Source organism: Chrysemys picta, chromosome 19 (assembly GCF_011386835.1).
Source record: "Chrysemys picta bellii isolate R12L10 chromosome 19, ASM1138683v2, whole genome shotgun sequence".
Lineage (NCBI taxonomy): Eukaryota > Metazoa > Chordata > Testudines > Emydidae > Chrysemys > Chrysemys picta.
This window is the reverse complement of record NC_088809.1, coordinates 1,187,662-1,207,384: the sequence shown is the minus strand read 5'-3', so window position 1 is coordinate 1,207,384 and position 19,723 is coordinate 1,187,662. Positions and strand designations below refer to the sequence as shown.

The 19,723-nt window shown below is 59.6% G+C and overlaps 1 protein-coding gene across 2 annotated transcripts; it reads right to left on the bottom strand.

Annotated features, from left to right (window-relative positions):
* Nucleotides 1-220: 220 nt before the first annotated feature.
* SARM1 (sterile alpha and TIR motif containing 1) lies at nucleotides 221-15,609 on the bottom strand. 2 transcript variants are annotated; one of them, XM_065573420.1, is made up of 9 exons: nucleotides 11,443-12,281; nucleotides 7,415-8,033; nucleotides 6,943-7,155; nucleotides 6,246-6,337; nucleotides 5,266-5,501; nucleotides 4,986-5,088; nucleotides 4,338-4,527; nucleotides 4,096-4,217; nucleotides 221-2,479 (listed from the first exon to the last, which is right to left on the bottom strand). In XM_065573420.1, exons 1-9 carry the CDS (start codon nucleotides 11,451-11,453, stop codon nucleotides 2,320-2,322), a joined length of 1,746 nt encoding a protein of 581 aa, XP_065429492.1. In that variant the 5' UTR covers nucleotides 11,454-12,281; the 3' UTR covers nucleotides 221-2,319. The 2 variants fall into 2 exon arrangements, with proteins under 2 accessions (XP_065429492.1, XP_065429491.1); XM_065573419.1 differs by lacking the exon at nucleotides 11,443-12,281 and adding an exon at nucleotides 14,524-15,609 and having other exon boundaries at nucleotides 222-2,479.
* Between the last annotated feature and the right edge of the window lie 4,114 nt (nucleotides 15,610-19,723).

Sequence of the window (19,723 nt, the reverse complement as noted above, 5' to 3'; positions counted from 1 at the left end):
AGGAGCGCCCTCTGTTGGCCATCCGGTCACAGTGTGTCACCTGGAGCTGGAAGTCTGTCTTGCTGGGTGTGCAGGGGGACCGTGCTGTCACTGCTCAATAGGCCAATGACCTTTCCTTTCCTAGGGCAGGGCTGGGCTTGGTGTGGCCCCAAGCAGCCAGCTTCAGCCTGCAGAGTGGGGACCCCTTTGGAGGAGACGAAATCTCCTCCAAGAACAGCCCTGGCCAGTTCCTGCATCAGAAAGGGGCCTGTTAAGAGCAGCCAAAGATCAGAGGTGTAGGTGCAGGGTGAGGTCCAGGCCCCAGCACAGCGAGCTGAGACCATCTCGCATTGGCTGCCTGACATCAGGCTTCTCCTGCACCCACAGATGCCACAGAAAGGGGCAAAGTAAAGCAAACAAGCCCTGTGTTTGAGCTCCAGCTGCAGTACAGCCCCCGCTCCCCCGGTGAACGGGGCCCACAGTACATGGGCCAACTGTGCCTGGCCCCACATCTTGCAAGGTCCTGCTGTCAGCCCAGCCCCACACCCAGGAAACCCCGTCGGCCTCGGCAATGGCCTCTGCTCCCATCCCCACTACCCTGCTGGCCGATTCTGAATGTGCAGAGGATCTGGCTTGTGAGCGGGATGGGGGAGGTGAGGAAACGGCCTGTCACTTAACGCTGGAGCCAACAAAGCCTAAGCTGGAGGGACGCTCACGCGGACCCCTCCCTCTGAGCGGAGCAGGAGCCAGGACAAATCTGGGATGAAGAGCAGAGCCGGCAGGAATAAAACACAGCCACAGCCCAGTGCCTTGCCGGTGTATAATGATCCCACAGGTACAATGCAGCAGCTAACGTCCTTCCACGCCGCGCCGCGCCCAGCAGCGCGCTCCGGGCCCCGGGCAGCTTTGTGCCCTGCATACATGGGCCTGACAATGCTTTACAACGGCACCAGAGTGGCAAGAACTGAGACGTCAGGTGATAAAAACAAGATGCACTTTGCAAAGGCCCCCGGGAAAGATTTCTACCTGAGCTAGAAGCAAAGGGCTCCCCAGGCTGGGCAGCGTGTGGAGAGAGGCCGCGAGGAGGTGGCAGGAGCTGCTGTTTGGGATGGGGGGAGGGGAGGTCTCCACCTAGGCAGGTGGTAAGGACCTGACATAAAACAAGGGGATTGCTCCAGGGCTTTGCTTTCATTTGGCCTCTCCTGCCCATTGGCACTTTGTGGTGCCACTCGCTCCCTGAGCTGCTGCCCTTGGTAATGGTCCCCAGGCACCAGCAGGGCGTGTAAGTGCAGGAGCTGGAGTCCACATGGCAGCCTGTGCCAGCTGCGTGATGCTCCCTTGTGAAGTCCTCGTGAATACACAGCTCGTGGGTAAGGGTGCGAGTCTTTCACGGAGGTGACGGAGTCCATGACTTTCTGGGACCTCTGTAACTTCTGCAGCTGCAGCGGCTGGTGCGGCTGAGCCCAGGGCCGCCCGAGCAGCTGGGGCGGCCCTAGGACCAGCCACGCTGGTCGCTGCTCAGGCGACCCCAGGCAACTGGTCCCAGGCACTGCCCGGAGGAGCGGCGGTGGGGCCCCAGGCTGACCCCACCCCCAGGAGCAGCAGCGACTGCCAGAGCACCCCTCCCCCCAATAGCACCTAAGATTTAGGCACGGGTGTTTTTAGTAAAAGTCACGGACAGATCACTGGCCGTGACTTTTATTGTCTCTGGCCTGTCCGTGACTCACTAAAAATACCTGTGACTAAATCGTAGCCTTATGCATGGGCCACTTCCTCTCAACTGCCCCTTCCTCCCCCTCCCCTCCTTCCTGCAAACATCTCTGGGTGGGGTCTGCGTTCTCCATCACTTTCTCTGCAGGCTGGGGGAGTCAGACGAGTGGGCGTCATGGCGAGGGAAGGGGAACAGCTGTCTCCCTGCCCCGGGGGCATTGGGACGGGCCCTCTTGTCTGGCCCCCACAGGCTCAGGCTGTAGGAGGCAGATAGGAAGTGGTGTTTGCTCTTAAGGGGAGAACATCCCTTTCGGTGCCGGGGCTGGATTCGAGGACGGGAGGGTAATTAGAGAGTTGATATTCGGCTGCTGCCCCAGCCAAGGGCCCTTCCTCTTGCACTGTCTGAGCCAGGGAAGTGGTCCAGGTCCCTCAGGGGTAGGCCCAGGGCGCAGCCCTGGAAGCAGGAAGCTCTAACAGGAAGGATTTAACCCCACTTGGGGAGAGCGCTTCTGGGAAGTGCCTAGCACCGTGTTTCTCAGTTGCCGGGCTGAGGACCGGCGCCACGCCCTGAGATCTCCCTGATGCAGTGTAGGAAAGCAGCAAGCAGGTCCCTGGTTGAACAACACTGCCCTAGAGGATATGGGGCGGCCCTGCCTGGCTGTAGGTCTGCCCGAGAGGGGCTGCACACTCCAGGCTGTTCTCTGAGCCAGCTGAAGAATCCCGGGATGAGCGGCCCTGGAGGAAGCGGATAATCTTCTCGATTGTGGCCTCCTGGTACTCATGGGACCATCTGCATCCAGGGGAGAAAACGGACTATCACACCCTGCTCAATGGACTCGAAAGTCTGCAGGTGAGCTCGATGCGCCGGCCACGGGCACTATCAGACCCCCCCGCCCCCGGATGCTGTTCATGTGCCCGGGCCACGGGTACTGTCAGACTGCCCCCCGGGTGCTGTTCAGTGTGCCCGGGTTATGGGCACTGTCAGACCCCCTCCCCGGATGCCATTGTGACCGAAGAACCTCGATACCAACTGGCAGAGGGCACAGAGGTGCATACGGGTTACAGGAAACCCTGGGGCTGGTGTTTACATTCTAGTTCCCCAGCGCTCACGTACGGGTGTCACATCATCCCCTTGCCAACGGGCCGTGCAGGTCCTGTGAAAGGAGGCATGTCTCTGTCTACGCTGGGCACTGTAGCTACAGGCAGGTCACCCACAGGCAGCGTCCCTAAGTCAGGTCCCACCACTTCTCTCCCCTATTGGCCATTGTGTGTTGTGTGTCTCCCAGTGGGAGTCTGGCAGCATGCGGAGTCACCCGCTATGGGGGAGCTCGTGAGGTAACCAGGGGTCTGTTTTCCAGTGAAGAGCAAAGGAGAGAGAGGATCTATCTGGGGGTGCAGACAGACATCCTGGGGGAGGGGAGCAGCCGGCAGGCTGGGCCTCATGAAAGCAGGGTCTTGGCCATCCCAGTGGGACAGCGCAGGGGAAAGACTTTGGGGTGACAGCAGCTCAGCAGAGCAGGGCTCAGGCATGTGAGGATTTGATTTTATGAGTAACCCTTTGTTTCCAGTGTTTCTATTGGCTGCCCTATGACTCTCTGTTCTCTGCTACATACACTTGCTTTCTCAGGAAGCAAACCTGAGCGCTGTGTGTGACGCAGAGCGGGGTCTCAGGTCACTGGGAAGCTGGGGTGCTGTTCCTTTGGGAACATCCCAAGTGACCAGTGCCCTGGGACTGGGCACTGCGGGGGTCGGAGTGTCCTATCGGCACCTGCATGAGGGCCAGTGGAGCCCACGTGGGCTGAGAGGCAGGGCTTGGGTTGCCTGTGGCTAGCAGAGGCAGGGAGCTGAACCCCAGCAGCACAGAAAAGGCTCCTTCATGCTATGGCCCCGTGGTAGCGACTCTGGGAAGCCTGGGCCACAGGCACAGTAGGGACCCCCCCACTCCTCCTGGGATGCCATTCAAAGTGCCAAGGGGCCATCGGTGCTGGGACGCGTCTGGGATCCTGCACGAGTGGCAAGCAGAGCTCAGGGAAGAAGAGGAGAAGCAATGAAGGGGCTGGAGCGATTGAGTCAGGAGGAGGGATGGACAGAGCTCAGTCTGCCCTGCTCGGCTGAAGGATAACAGGAGACATGAGATCTGCCTGCAGGTAGCTGAGGGGCCAAAACGCCAAGGAGGGAGGAGAATTATTCAAGGGAGACCAGGAGAAGAAAATTCCACCTCCCAGATGAGATGGGTCCCAGCGGCAGAGAGGCCGGCACCCCCTGCCCTGAACTTGTGACGTTCAGCGGCCTGCGTCTGCTGTCTCACCCGCCCTCCGCCTCAGATTGCATCGCACTGCCTGCACGCCACACAAGTCAGCAGCCACCGCAGGAGCACGGCTGGGACAGGGCCCCGACCGCACTTACTTGATGCCGTTAAATTTCAGGACAGCCCTCATGTCCTCGGGAAGATCCTGGGGATCAGGCCACTCAAAATGGTCAGCCACAGGGATGATGTTCTTCCCACAGCTCAGGGCCGTCACGATCTCCTGAGGGGAAAGCCCAGAGCTTAGCTCATGGCTCCCACGTGGCAGCCAGAGCCATCTCCAGCCCCTCCCACTCCCGCGGTGCCACCAAGTCCCTCTGCGCTCCTGCCCGGGGGTTCTCACCTTGTGCACCCAGTCCTTGCGGTCAGGGTCCCCCATGCACTTATCCAGCGTGTTTGGCGAGAGAACCAGCACGAAGTTGCGGGCGCTCATCACGCTCTGGATCAGCTTGTCCTCAAACTTCCCCGCCTCCAGCTTCTCCACATCTATGAACACGCTGAAGCCATGCAGCTGCAGATGGACCTTCAGCAGGCTGGGGGCAAGAGAGGCACCATCAGGGCACCCCCTGTCCTTGTCATCTCAGCCAGGGGCACCGAGAGAACAGGCTTCCACAGAGCCAACTGCAGCCCTCCAGACGGTAGCTGCTGGCTCAGGCCTGCGCAGGCTCGAGGCGTGTGGGCTGTCACAGAACTAACAGGGAGGGAGGCTTTAAGCCCTGCTCTGACTGGGCCACCAGGGGGGTAGAATGAGGAAGGTGCAAGTCAGCATCAGCAGGGAAGCAGGATGGGGTTTGGGGGCTGAATTCCCCTTCCAGTCTGCTCTGCTCTCACTGAGCCTCAGGCACTGTCCTCTCCAGATGCTGCTCTGTCCTTCTCTGCCCACAGAGAGATCCTGGGTCATTCCTAAGCCATCAGCACCATGACACAGAACGGGCGCCATTGCGCCTTCCCCTGGAGTGGGTCCACGTGGGGCGATCCCCTCGGCACTCACCTGGCCAGCTGGGAGCCAGTGCTCCGTCGGTAGCTGATAAACACATCAGGCCCCTCGGAGGTGGATTTGCAGCCACTGCATGGCAGGGGAGAGTGAAGCATTTCTAGATATGAGAGTGGATAGCAGCGAAGAGTTAATGGTGATCTGTGAATGGTCACCTGGCAGTCAGACTAGTCCCATCCAGCCCCCGACCCAGTGAGCTGACCAGCCCTGGCCAGGTCTGACCAGTGACCAGACTGGCCCCCGGTGTCTCTGTGCTGAGACGGGAACAGGTCCTTACCCCTAGCGGCAGAGAGAATGCGCACGCGGTGGAAGCCCACATCGATGCGGCAGTCCTCCTGCAGCTGCTCCTCCGTCACACGGTGCAGGAAGTTGCGGTCGATGCCACAAGTCACCAGGTTGTACGTGTACTGGCGGAACTTGGGGTCAACGCTGCCCAGCCAGTCGGCCAGGTTGCTGCGGTCGCAGGTGGAGTAATTTGCATATGTCTTCAGCTCCGTCAGCTCCCGGAAAAACCTGGCAAGTCAATGGATGTAAGCACAGGGGGAGAGGGATTTGATGGGGCTCAGGGTCAGGCAGGCACTCAGGAAGAGAAGAGAGTGCCCAGATGCTGTGGTGAAGGGAGCATGAAAGAGATGGACAGACAGACAGATGATTGATTGATGGAACATCTCTGCATTGAGACGTGAAGGGGCAGGACCTGCAGCCAGGGGAGCAGAATCCAGGGTCAGTCTGCAGCTTTCTGAGTAGCACACAGGCCCCAGCCCAGTTCCTGTGCTGAGAAGAGCCCCTCCCCCTCCCATCCAGCCACTCCCTGTGGCATTGGCCACCTTGTGAGAACTCCCCCGGCAGCAGGATGGAGTCACAGCTGGACACAGGGCCTTTGGTGGTTTCTCTAGGTCCATTTTGTGTACAGTAGAACCTCAGAGTTCATAGAATATCAGGGTTGGAAGGGACCTCAGGAGGTCATCTAGTCCAACCCCCCTGCTCAAAGCAGGACCAATCCCCAGACTGATTTTTGCCCCAGCTCCCTAAATGGCCCCCTCAAGGATTGAACTCACAACCCTGGCTTTAGCAGGCCAATGCTCAAACCACTGAGCTATCCCTCCCCAAGAGCCCAGCCTCTCCCAGTGTGAGGTCAGAGGCAGCTGCCTCTGGTGCTCCTGTCACAGCAGGGAACGGAGGGGAGAGTCGAAGGGCTTTGCCCTGGACTCTCCCACTTGTCTCTGCAGCGACTGCTGTTGGACACAAGGGTCCTACCTCTTCCGGATGATGCTAGAGGCCATCCCCAGATCTTCCCGCAGATCCGTCTCCGTCAGTCGCAGCAGCAAGTCCCCATCCACCTCATGCTCCTGCCAAGAGAGGAGGTGTCAGAGCAGCCCACCAAGGCCTGCTGCACAATGCACATGGAGCCCTGAGCCAGGGAGGAGACTCAGCCTAGGGGCATGGATGAGATGCTCATGCAGTGCACGGTGGGCAGCTCCACATGGGGGCTCACAGGCAGCTCCGGTGCCCTAAGCCATTCTCTTTGCCATCCAGAGATGGGACTGCTCGTCGACAGCCTCTCCCTCCACACTCCTGCTCTGTGATTCCAGCGTGCTCTGGCTATCGGGTCTGGGTGAGACGTGACACACGGCGGCCTATTGCCCCAGCTGTGATCAGGCAGGATTCTGCCCTGGGATGGCCGTGCATGAGGATGGAGGGCTGGCCTCCTGCTCTGGGGCTTGCAGCACTGGTGAGACAAGACACGGGCCTAGTCCCGTCTAGCTCTCCTCAAGGCTGAAGGTGCCAGGTGGAGACGTTGCCCTGGAGTGGCAGTGGCCATGAATTGCTCCATTGCTCTGGGTGACGTTGGATCTATAGGGTTCCTTATTACAGACAGTTACAAGGTGGGTTCTTTGTGTGTTCCCAGCAAAGGGCCTTTCCATTGCCCTTTTCCCCGCAAGCATGGCCCTACCAGGAAGCTCTGGCAGTATTTGTTGAATCCAGTCTGTTGCAGCCACGTCTGCACCTCGATGGGTTTCCAGCTGGAGACGGTGGGCAGGATCCGTCGAGGCACCTCCTCACCCATCATGCGCAGCGCCTTCTTGGCCAGCGACGAGGCGGTGGTGTTGGTGGAGTAACACACTATCCTTTTCAGGCTCTGGGCAGCCCCAATTTCACTGAAAATCTGGGCACAGAAGAGCAGGAGCCATCACATCCTTGTTTCCCCGAGTGCCTTCCCGCTGGTTCATGCTGCGCAATCCTGGCACATGGGCATTTCAGGACTACCACAGCACCCTAATAGGCAGAACTGTGAGCACACAGGGGGAGCAAGCGATGCCCCATTTCCCAGAGGCTGCAGGGCTGCTTGGATGCAACCTCAGTGCCCCTCCTCCTCCCACATCTACTTGTCCCAGGTAACCCTGCCTCCCCAAACCCAGCCATACCTTGGTTTTCTTCTGCCTGGCTTTGATGGCGGCCTCTATGCACAGGTAGAAGAGAGCAATGCACTGCGCCTCCAGCCGCGAGCTGTCCAGCAAGGGCACCAGATGCTGCAGGTCCTTTGCTGTCCTTCCCTGACTGTTGTCACTGCTGTCCAGCAAGTCGCATGCAAACCGCTCCGGGTCCAGAGAGGCGATGAAGGGCTCCACCAGCGCCAAGGTCCCCGACCGCTCCACCTCTTTCTCGATCTCTTTGTTGGTGGCCAGCACTGTGATGGCCAGGCATGCGTGCAGGCGGATCAGCTCGTCATCTTTGGAGAACACCAGTGGGAAGAGCCACTCTGCCGTGTTCTTCTCGATCATCAGCCGCTGGTTGGCTTGCCCGCCGTACATGGCGCAGTTGGCCAGGGCCATGGCGCAGTGACGCAGTACAACGAGGTCGGTCCAGCGGCACCAGTAGAGGATGGCATCCAGGCCCCCGTCAGAAATGAGCTGGAAACAGGTCTCCTCAGTGTGTTTGAACATGTGCTCCAGGATACCTGAGAGGCTGCGTGCCACCTGGGGGCTGTCTCGCTCCTTGGTCAAATTCAGGATTACTCCCAGCCCAATCCGGGCAATCCGGTCCCTGGGTGAAAGAGAAGCAGGGATGAAATCAAAGAGAATGGCAGCGCCAGGGCAACCAGAGACTGAACCCATCACTTTTACATGACACTAAGAGACCGGTATGTGCCCCAGGAGGGACAGAGGTTTCTATTGGCAGTGGAATGGCTCCAAGGGGCACAGATGGCAGAATGCTGTCTCCCGTGTAGACTGGCTGCCAGGATACCTGCCCCTCCATAGTGTGGCTAGATACATACAGGGCTGGTACTAAAGAACCACTTTGTTCTCATGCCTGAAGAGCCTTACAAATCCTCTTGGATCCAGAGAGCACCTGGATCCCCCTGAGGAAGCATGACCCAGAGACCCAGCTCCCAAGGGATACCATCCCAGGCCATCACATGAGCAGCAAGTGAATTTCCTGGTTTACACCTCACCTGACTCCCCTCCCCTAATGAGGCTTGTCCCTAAAATCCTCCAGCCTTCCCCATCTTCTCAGCAAAGCTCCCACCAACCATCAGCCATCTCCCTGCTCCATAGATTCAAACCTTCTTCATGGGTCCTCAGAACCCAGTCGGGCCCATTGTGCCCAGCTCTGTTAATGCTCTGGAAGTGGTCTAGAGTCGCCCTGGAGTTAACGGGAGAGAGACCGATAGACACACACGAGAGCAGAGTCCCACACTCCCTTCCCCTGACATGTTAGCTGGATTGTCCATGATTCGCTGTCCCCACTGTGAGCAGGAATGCGTAAGGACACGCTCCCCTGGGGCCTACAGACACGGTTACACTTCTCATGCTCCTGCACGTGTTCCTCAGCTGGTTCTGTCCGTTTGACTGGCACAGGTGGTTACAACCCTCGGCAAAGCCCTCTCTGTCCGTCAGCCTCATCCCAGCTCCCTAGAGCACCAGGTTTGCTGCGGTTTGGCTCTCTGCTCCAGGCCATTGTGGTACCGCCAGCCAGGCCCTTATTCAAAGGCTCTTGAGTTTGTGCTTTGCAGGCCTGTTTCCTGCCCAGGGCCGGCTCCAGGGTTTTGGCCGCCCCAAGCAGCCAAAAAAAAAGTCGCGATCTGCGGCGGCAATTCGGCGGGAGGTCCTTCACTCCCAGGCGGAGTGACGGACCCTCCGCCGAATTGCCGCTGAATACCTGGACCTGCCGCCCCTCTCCAGAGCGGCCGCCCCAAGCACCTGCTTGAGAAGCTGGTGCCTGGAGCCGGCCCTGTTCCTGTCTGTGCTTCTTGTTTCCCTTCTCACTTGCCTCTGAGCCCAAGGGGGGCGTTCGCTCGATGAAAGCTGGGAGCAGCCTCTGGTAGCGACACTTGCTCCCCAGCCAGATCTCCAGTGCTTGTCCAGGGGCTTTCTCGCCACGTCACAGAGCCTCCTTGCTTCCCAGTACCCTGACTAGGGATGGGTTACTTGGGGCGTGTCCTGCTGGGGCCCACAGCTCGTGCCCATGACTCACTTCTGATGTCTGTCCAGGAACTGTGTAGCATGTGATGGGGGTGGAAGGCATATGTCGTAGTAAACTGTAAGCGCCACTGTCTCCTTGTCCTTAGCCTGTCCCCGGTTCTGGTTGTGCCCACGAGAACATGGTCTGTTAGGCCGCAGTCCAACCAGGTGCCCAGCCCAGAAAAGTCCTGGACGCTGATCTGAATGACTGTGACTGAGAAGTCGTGACAAGCAATCTGGGGCCATCACAACTGACAGCTGGCCCAAGGAACAATGAATTGTGTGTGCAGACGTCTGACTGGGGGAAGGAGATGGACTTTCTCCGTCTGGCCACATGGCAAACAGAGACTGTATTTAGCCACCCATCATGACATGCTAGAGGCACTGGCTGGGGGTGGGGGGGGGCGGAGGGACTCTCCCCAGCTGGAAACGCTGACCAGTCCTTGGTCTCCCAGGAGGTGAGGGATCAGATTGGTGGGGTGGGAATGGAGGGTCGGGATTTTGGTTATTTGCAAAGATCTGTAGCCGTCTAGTGCTCTTGGAGTAAAGTCGATGGGGTTAGGAAGCTCCTTGCATCCCTGTCCCATTGTCCCTGAAGGGGTTAAACCAGGAGCCCAGCGCTCTGGGAGAGCGTGTGGAAGCACCCGGGGCGGCTGGTTCCAGGGTCTGGGGCAACAGGACTATGGAGACCCTCATCCTAAGGAAGGGCTCGGACAAGAGACCGGAAGCTGGGAGTAAGCCCTAGAGACCCAGAGCTAGAAACAGTGCCAGGGTGCCACGCAGCTCCAGTACAAGTGGTGGGGCCCCTCCCAGCAGACCGGTGTCTGGCCAGGTTGTGACAGAGTGCGTGGGGCCTCTGCACCATGCCACCAACAGGCTAATGCGGAGTGCAGGTCCAGTACAAGCGTGGCTGGGGCGCTAGAGCAGTCAGTATTGATCACAGCTCCAGGCAGTGGCTGGGACAAACCACTGCGTTTCTGGCCCACAAAGCCCACAGAGGGGTGGGCTGGAGGGTCAGCAAAGTCTCTGTCTGCCAAATTCGAGGGATGCAATGCAGGCAGCCCCTCTTTCCCCTCAGTGCAGGTGAGATGGGTGGTTCTGGGAACTCCTGTTCTCTGTGCTGCTCACAGTGACCTTGGGCTAAATCGGACAGCAACCACTCAGATAGCTCTGGAAAACACTCAGCCTGGGGCTGGGGTCCAGAGTCCAGGCCCTTCCACCCAGGCTCCAGGCTCACCAGGGGCTCGGAGATTCTCCGCATCTCTGGCTAGGGCAGGGCACTGTCAGACGGAGCTTGTTGCAGCATGGGAATCATTGCAAAGGATTCTGGGTAGGAGCGGCTGCACCTGGCAGCTTGTGCGGCCATGGCAGGAACCAGGCTGAGAACCTGAGTTTAGTGTGAAGTGCTGCGGCTCAGTGTTCAGCCTGGGAATGCTGGGGGGAGGGGTACCTGGGTCTCACCCCCATGGGGTTCTGGGCTCAATGACCCTCCAAGCCTGCATTTGCTAGGGGCAGAGCACAGCCTGCTAGACTGCAGCAAGGGGTCTGGCTGGGAACAGAATGAACAGACTTGTCTCCTGGCCCAGATGCAGAACGTGTGGTTCTGGGGCCAAACGGCCGCTCCCTCTTGCCAGGAACCGAGGGGCTGAATTCAAACTCTCTGAGCTGACGTTTCCTCCCATGTTAATGACATCCTAATGCATTCTCTTCATTAACCTCTTTGCCTCTCTGGGCCCCGCTGTTACCACTGGGCGCAGTGGAGGGGGCAGAATAGGCTGTAAATTTGGATGAGCCCCAGACCCCATAGCAGGGCCAGCTGCAGTACGTGCTGATCGATACTTGCACCAAGCAGCGTTTGCAGAGACCTTGCCCTCAGAAATGTCCCCTGCTCCTGCGCTGAACGTGCACATTACAGCCGTTCCCCGACAGCAACGAGTCCCACTACGCTCACACACAGATGCGTGTGCAAAGAACGTGCCTCGTGCATTCACCTTCTAAGCATGAATCCTTCTGCCTCCGTTCCTGTCCTAGAAAAGTGAGTCCTGACCGTCGGTGGCAGCCTCTTTGGACACCCAGCTGTGCAGACCCGCGGTGGTGGGAGCTCTGCGTCTCCTCAGCTGCACAGTCAAGGCAGTGTCCGTCTCAACTACCTGCTGGTGCCTGGACGCAGTGCCACCCTAGCAGGCAGGAGCTGAGGGTGCGTGCAGAGCACAGTGGCTCAGGCATTGAGTCCTGGAAAAGGAGGCAGAACGGCGGCTGGGTCGAAACCTGCTGGAGACCAGGAGAGGAAGGGGAATTGTGGATGAAAATGTCCAAGCTGGAGTGAGCTGCCATGTGGGGCAGCTGACAGGACTGGTGGGCTAGACGACGTGACTGTCAGGTTTGCAGGAACCATTAAAACAAGAAGTTCAGGTCAGATTGCAGAGTCTTCCTGCCTCGGCCTCCTCCGCGCAGGGTCCAAGACCCTAGGTTTGCATTGTCCAGAACAGGCGAGAGCAGATATAGTCCAGTCTGGGAGCAAGGAACCAGGCTTGGGACTCTGGGCAGCCAGCACAGGGGTCAGGGAAAGGATGTGGGGATAATTGGTAGGGAACCAGAGAAACCAACAGCCTAGCTCACAGACGGGGCAGAAAGGCCAATGCCAGCAGCCAGGAGGGAACCGCTAGAGTAGGGTGACCAGACGTCCGGATTTTATCGGGACTGTCCTGATATTTGCTTATTTGTCCCGCGTCCCAACCTACCTTCGGTCGGGAGCCGAATTGTCCTGATATTTTGCCTCGGCTCACAGGCGGAGCGGAGCCTGGAGGGAGCTCGCGCGCCCCCCCCCGCCCCGACTCCGCCCCCTCCTTCTCCCATTGGATCCCTCCCCAAATCCCCGCCCTGGCCCCGCGCCCCCAGCCCTGCCCCCTCACTGCCCCATTGGACCCCTCCCCAAATCCCCGCCCTGGCCCCGCGCCCACAGCCCTGCCCCCTCACTGCCCCATTGGACCCCTCCCCAAATCCCCGCCCTGGCCCCGCGCCCCCAGCCCTGCCCCCTCACTGCCCCATTGGACCCCTCCCCAAATCCCCGCCCTGGCCCCGCGCCCCCAGCCCTGCCCCCTCACTGCCCCATTGGACCCCTCCCCAAATCCCCGCCCTGGCCCCGCCTCTTCCCCAAGCACGCCGCATTCCTCCTCCTCCCCCCTCCCTCCCAGGCTTGCGCTGATCAGCTGTATGGCGGCACAAGCGCTGGAGGGAGGGGGGAGGTGGAGATGGAGTGGAGGCAAGCTGGTGGGGGGGGGCAGGGCGTGGAGCTCCGGCGGCTGTTTTTATTTTTCTTCTCAGCCCCTCTCTCCCCCCCGCGTCCCGATATTTCACCTGTGTGATCTGGTCACCCTACGCTAGAGTTCGGGGTAGATGGGCTGAGTCTGGGTGAAGCTGCCGGCCCATGGTCCTGTCATCTGCAGCACTGCCACCGGGGCTTGGGCCAAGAACATACTGAACTCGCAGGGAGTTAGGGCTTTGAACCACCTGCCCCGGCCCCAGCCACTCAGTGTCCTGGGGACAAGGAGAGCGGCTCTGGCGCAGCGTCTAGCACACTGGGATGCGCTAGCAGGCTGAGCTCACTGGCTGTGATGAGACGCACCCTGCGGGAGATGATATCACAGCCCAGCCCAGAGAGAGGCTGCAGCAAGAGAGGACCGTGACAAAACTCATCCAGGCACTAACCTGCCCTCTGTGCTGCCTGCTCCAGAAACCTGTGCTCAGCTAGACGAGTGAGCAGGCAGAGCTGTGTGACTGAGTATGGAGGGCAGGTCTCATTTCATCCAAGCAGGAGGGCTGGAGGGAGCTGTCAGACCCAACCCAAGGACGTGCATTGGCCCATACAAGAGGTGCCTGAGCTGGTTCCTATGGATGTCAGGGGCAGAAGTCCTCGTCTCCCTGCCTACTTCCGCCGAGGGCTGAGAACTGCGAGACCCGGGTAGCTGAGCCTGGGACGTGTTCTGAGCATTTGGACCTGTAGCTCCGACAGCCAGAGTGTGCTAGCAAGTGTCAGCGGGAGTAGAAGCTTCACTCGTTGGGGTGACTCGTCCCAATGAACGCATGATCCCTGGTGATGCAGTGGATGCGCAGGGGTGCACAGATGTGGGGGACAGCACAGCGCCACCCCAAGGAGCTGACAGTCTCAAGGGGGCAGAGATCTGAGTGCACACACTTAGAGAAGGGAAAATCCAAGCTGTCCTAGACCCTATACACACACACGCTCCCATCCCTATGCTGGAGAATACACATATCACTAACCACTTGTCTGCCGGGCCAGCAGAAGAGTCTAATTCTCGAGCACAGCCCTCAGAGACCCTCCTGGAGGAAGTTCTCTCCCTCGCCCTGCTAAGATCCCCAGCTAGGGAGCGTCATCCTGAGGGGCAGAGGAACTTTGCTCTGGGAGCTCAGGGAGCCGGAGGCTTGCATGCCCTCTGTGTTACTGAACACACCTCCCAGCCAGAGCTCTGACCCAAGCAGCGAGTCCCTTGGACTTTGCCTCAGCCCCTCTTTCATGGCTGCCACCTCCCCAGCCTTTAGGGCCTTCTGGTCAAATCCACTGGCCCATCCCTCTGTACAGCACCTAGCACGGTGGGGCAATGGGGGGCCCTAGGCATGACCATTGTAACCATGGTTCATTATCCTCAGCTACCGAGCACGCTGGGCAGCCTCTGCCCTGAGCCGGCTCCCAAAGGGTACGTCCCCCTCACTGCCGAGGCCTGAACGGGGGACGCCAGGTGTGACAAAGACCCCAAACGTGTGACACACAAACGGAACATGCTGCTGGAGTCACCTGTTTGTGTGAATGACTCTATCTACGCCCTGCCCCGGGAGCCTGCAGCCCAGAGCTCATCACAGTCCGCAACAGAAGGGAGGGGTGCCGGGGCCCTTGGGCAGATGGGTGTGTGGCAGGGAAAGCAAGAGAGGTGGAAAAGCAAAAGCTTAATAATAAGGTGCTGGGGGAGGTCTCTGTGTGGGGCACTGGGAGGAGGGCTGTGTGGGGGTGTGCTGGGGGCAGGGCTCTGCAGGGTGTGGGCCCTTTGCAGACTCACCTGTTTTCTGCCACCAGGATCTGCTCCAGGAGTTTGCTAGCCTGGCACTTGGTTTCCAGCTCTGTTGCCTGGAGCAGGTTCAGCAGCAGGTCCAGGCCCCCCTCCAGGCGGATCACATCACACAGAGCTTTGGCCACATCTCTCCCCAGGGTGGGCATCACCCAGGCTTCCTCCACCAGCTGGAAGATCTCTGCGATCCCCTTCCTGAGATCCTCGGGGTTGACTGCCTGCTTCATGGAGGAAATGGCCAGGTGCAGGTCAGGGAGGATCCGATCCAGAGCCACCTGGACATCCGTGCTCACCCCAGGGGACACTTCTCGGTGGTTGCAGGCAGCCCCCGCCCCGGACCACAAGCACGCATGGCTCATGTACTCAGGCACCAACACCCTCTCCGAACTGGACATGGCAAAAAAACGGCACAGTTTATAGATGGAGACGAGCAGGGTGAGAACCATGGGCACCCCTAGAGCAGCATCCCAGCTCAGCCTCCACGGTAGGGGACGGGAGCCTTGGCCTGGGACTCGTCCTGGAGGGCACGAAGTTAGCTGCAAAGCGCTGTGCACGGGCCCCTGGGCAGGCCAGCGGCTGCACGGCCTGGTGCCCTCGGAGGGGCGAGAGCGGAAGATGCTCCTTGCAGCAGAGGGGAGATGGAGGAGGGGAGGGATGGAGAACAAAGCGGGTGGAGGCTGGGGGAAGGAGGCTGGAATGGCAGGAGGAGGAAGGGTGGAGCTGGGCTGGCTACCAGCTGCAGTGCTTAGTGTGTGCCAGCTCTTCTCCCCTCCCAGACCCGGATGCTGTTGCCGCTGCCGGGATGCAGAGCGCTCAGGACCAGGTGAGTGAATGGCAGCTGCTGTCTGCACTGCCTGCTCCAGGCACTGCTGTCGGTTCCGGTTCCGCATCCTCCCACGTCCCCTGGGGGTGATGTCACCCATCTCAGGTCCCGCCCCTACAAGGAGGATCTGTCCCCATGACAACAACATCCCCTCCTCCTGCTGCCACCAGAGATGCTCTAGCAATCCACTGAGCAGGGATGGCAGCCTTCCCCTCAGGCCCTGCTCACCCAGAACCCCCTCTGCCCCCGGAGCTGATCCACCCTGAGCCTTCCTCTACCCCCCCAGCTGATCCATCCTGAGCCCCCCCAGCTGATCCACCCTGAGTCCCCCTCTACCCCCCACCTGGTCCACCCTGACCCCCCCTCTCAGCCCCCCCACCTGGTCCACCCTAAGCCCCAGGTCCCGTCCCCCCCGTATCTCCCTCAGACCCTCCCTTCTATTGCCACCTATCCCGAGAGCCCTTCCCAGAGCTCTGTCGTCTCCTCTCTCAGGCCCTGGGGGCAGACAGTTCATTCCTTCCGAGTCTCCTTTGGCCACCCTTGCAGCCACGCTCCTCCGAGATGGGGCGGGCAGCCTGAGGGAGCCCTGCCTGGCCCCCGGCCGAGGGTGCTGGCCAGTGACAGTCTCACCCCATGTGCAATCAGCAGGGCGGGGCTCACGGGGGGAGTGGGGGTCGCGTGCTGCCCCTGGGGCCTGGGCAGAGCAGGAGGCAGCAGCGCACACTTGCCTTTCCCTCCCTCCTCTGAAGCCCCCACGACGCTGCAAGTGGCTGCCGCAGGCCCAGGTCACAGCAGCTCTTGGCTGGCGCATTGCAGAGCGAGGTGCAGGGGTGCAGGCAGCCTCCCGTCCAGCGCTGCCGTTTGCTGCTTCGTTCCTTCTCCACATGGTTGGGTGAGTCGCCCTGGCTGCCGGTCCCAGCCCCGGGGACAGTTCTCGGCGTCCGTTTGCTACTGGGCCAAGCTGTCCTCGTGCAGAGTGGTGTAGATCAGGGTGACTCTATTGGCTCAGGATTATCCCAGGGTAGCTATAAGCAGGATTTGGCCTGGTACCTCCTTTTGTTACCTAACCCAGACAGGCACACAGGCCAAACACACTGAAAAGAGCCATGAAAACCCTTTGCACCAGAGCCAAGCCGCAGCCATCTCAGCCTGAGACTTAAATCCAAGTTGCTGTTTTGGTGCCGTAGCAGCCAGTGGTAACCCTCTCTGCACCTGCGTGGATGGACAGAGCCGGGGGCTGTCCCAGGAAAGGGCCGTTATCTTGTACCAGGGGACAGTAACCAACGGGATCTGACTGGCCCAGGCCTCCAGGAGACGCTGAGTGCAGAGCCTGCAAAGCCGTAAGGAGTTTCCTAGCCCATGATTTCTACCCAGTGCTAGCAAGAGTTCATTTAGCTAGGAGTCCACAGAGCAAAGGGGCTACCCACCGTAGTGAGCCTCCCTCGGTGCGCCCGCGTGTCCCTGGGGGTGGATAGCTGGTGTGTGCGCGTGTCGCTGGGGGGCGGTAGTTGGTGTGTGCGCGTGTCGCTGGGGGGGTGGGTAGCTGGTGTGTGCGCGTGTCGCTGGGGGGGTGGTAGTTGGTGTGTGCGCGTGTCCCTGGGGGGTGGGTAGCTGGTGTGTGCGCGTGTTGCTGGGGGGTGGTAGTTGGTGTGTGCGCATGTTGCTGGGGGGTGGTAGTTGGTGTGTGCGCGTGTCCCGGGGGGGGTAGCTGGTGTGTGCGCGTGTCCCTGGGGGGGGTAGCTGGTGTGTGCGCGTGTCCCTGGGGGGGGTAGCTGGTGTGTGCGCATGTCCCTGGGGGTGGTAGTTGGTGTGTGAACCTGTCCCTGGGGGTGGTAGTTGGTGTGTGTGCGCGTGTCACTGGGAGGTGGTAGTTGGTGTGTGTGTGTGTCCCTGGGGGGGGAGGTAGGTGGTGTGTGCACGTGTCCCTGGGGGGTGGGTAGCTGGTGTGTATGCGTGTTGCTGGGGGGTGGTAGTTGGTGTGTGCGCGTGTCCCTGGGGCGGGGTAGCTGGTGTGGGCCTATTTGTCTCTGGGGGGGGGGGGTAGCTGGTGTGTGCGCGTGTTGCTGGGGGTGGTAGTTGGTGTGTGTGCGCGTGTCGCTGGGGGGGTGGTAGTTGGTGTGTGCACGTGTCGCTGAGGGGTGGTAGTTGGTGTGTGAACCTGTCCCTGGGGGAGGTAGTTGGTGTGTGTGCGCGTGTCACTGGGAGGTGATAGTTGGTGCATGAGCCTCCCTAGGGGATGGTGTTTGCGTGTGTCCCCGTCCACAGGGGCTCGCTAGTCAGTTAAATTATTAACCTTTTGCTTTTCCATCCCTCTTGCTTTCCCTGCCAAGCCCAGAATTCTTGTTTTCTTTCTTGGGGGGTTGTGACAGCAGCAGGCTGGGGCTCTGGATGTGACCTCAGCTTCCACCTACACCCAATGCACTCTGCAGCTGGGAGAGGACCTAGATCAGAGCCTTAGTCTGGCCAGTTACTCTTGGCTCTACGCTGCCTGACAGGCAGGTCTCCGGGCTGCCCCCTGCCCCTGTCCTCGCTGAGCAGCTCCTATGTGCAGGGCATTTCATCAGCTCTCCCTGATCAGGGTGACGGGCCTTGCAGCCTGAAAGAGGAGAGAGCCCACTTAGCTGAGTGCGGTCGATTGCCTGTGTCAATGTCCAGGCAGCAGGACGCTCCTGTGGGGCTCCCCTACCCTGGACGAACGGGGGGCAGCCGCAGAGATCAGGATGCCTTGTGCCTTTGCTTAGATCCCTGCTGCGGGTTCCACTTGCGTTACCCTGGGTGGCTGGAGAGGCTCCCGTTTGCTTTGCTCAGGAAATGGGCATCGCTGACTGGCTCTGCCCACGAAACTCGGGGGCCAGGCTCGCCAGGAGAGGCACAGGCTAGACCTCTCCTTACAACAATGTACCAACTTTCAGTCCGGCTCATCTACCCAACGGGGAGACGCCAACTCAGAGAATCACGGACATGTCGGGCTGGAAGGGACCTCGAGTCCAGCCCCCTGCGCTGAGGCAGGACAAGTAACCCTAGACCAGCCCTGACCCGAGTTTGTCCAACCTGCTCTTAGATGCCACACCCTCCCTTGGAAATGCTCAACTCCCCTTAGAGTCCGAGAGTTTTGCTAATATCTAAGCTGCAGATTTAGCTGGTTACTTCTTGTTCTACCTGCAGTGGACACAGACAACCATCGATCAGACACCTCTTTATATCTGCCCTGAACATATGAAAGACTGTCATCAGGGCCCCCCTCCATCGTCTTTTCTCAAGACTAAAGTGCCCCGTTTTTTTTACCTTCCCTTGGGTCAGGTTTTCTAACCCTTTTCTCATGTTTATCATATCCGTTTTAAACCATGTGAATGTATAGGAAGATAATTAGGCGTTTATCACTAAACTAAAAGATAACTGGCAAACCCTGTCCATACCGGCCTGCCTTTCACTGCCTTTCCCACTGCCCTGGCCCTGGGGCCTTGCTAACCCCATTCGTCTGGGGGAGAAAGCCTTCAGCAAGCCCTGATGACTGCGTTCCTAGTGCAGGACGGGAGGCTGAGGCAGACCTGAGAGCTCCCTGGTAACCTTGTCTCTATCTCCCAGCCTACAGAAGGGTGATAAGGCTGACAACCAGGACTCCTGCGAGGGCAGAGAGCAGCGCACACAGACAGTCCCCAGTCTCTCCAATCCCAGCAGCTCTGTCACTAAGTGTGCAGTGTCTCTCTGCTGTAGCGATGTGAGATGGCCCACAGCGGGCAGAGCAGCTGGGCCCTGCTTTGCAATGGGACGCGGCCCCATGCTCGGGCTGGGCCTTGGCAGCGTGTACAGGCTGAGCCCAGGTGGAGCCTGGACCCTTGCTCCTTGCCCCCGATGGCAGGGAGTTATCAGGAGCCAGGAGGAAGAGCCGAATTCATGTTAATTAGTAACAAGAGGATCTGATGAAAGGAGAATTCTGGGAGCAGAATACACAGAGCAATGAACTGGAGAGCACAGAGAAAGTGAGCAAAGGGCCCAGACTCTGCACGATGCAGCCAGGCTGGTCGCTGGCCCCTGGCTTCAGCCCCCCACCACTCTGGAGTGCCGGGTGGTTTGGTCACTTGCCCTGCAGCTGCTGATTCACAGGGAAATAGCTTCACTCAGATCCTAAAGCGCAGCCATCACGGCATGTCTTGGGGGCGCGTCGACATCGCTCGCCCCAGGTGCTCACAGATCCTGAGTCAGGCCCAACCAGTCGTGAGAGTGGCTCAAAAATCCCAAACGCTGGGTTCTGGCCATTTGCTCTCTGAGCCTTTGGGGGTCAGTAGGATCAGAAGAGGCTAAAATAGGGAAAGAACAAGTTACAAATTATTTAGACAAGTTAGATGTCGTCAAGTCACCAAGGCCTGA

What these genes read in the sequence shown, in the direction of transcription:
- SARM1 (XM_065573419.1), bottom strand. Translation starts at nt 15,503, where the DNA reads ATGTTGTTGTCATGGGGACAGATCCTCCTTGTAGGGGCGGGACCTGAG. An exon ending in ACTGGCTCCCAGCTGGCCAG is followed by an intron (nt 4,528 to 4,985) that starts GTGAGTGCCGAG and finishes TCTTGCCCCCAG; the next exon opens with CCTGCTGAAGGTCCATCTGC. An exon ending in CTGAAATTTAACGGCATCAA is followed by an intron (nt 2,480 to 4,095) that starts GTAAGTGCGGTC and finishes CCCTGGATGCAG; the next exon opens with ATGGTCCCATGAGTACCAGG.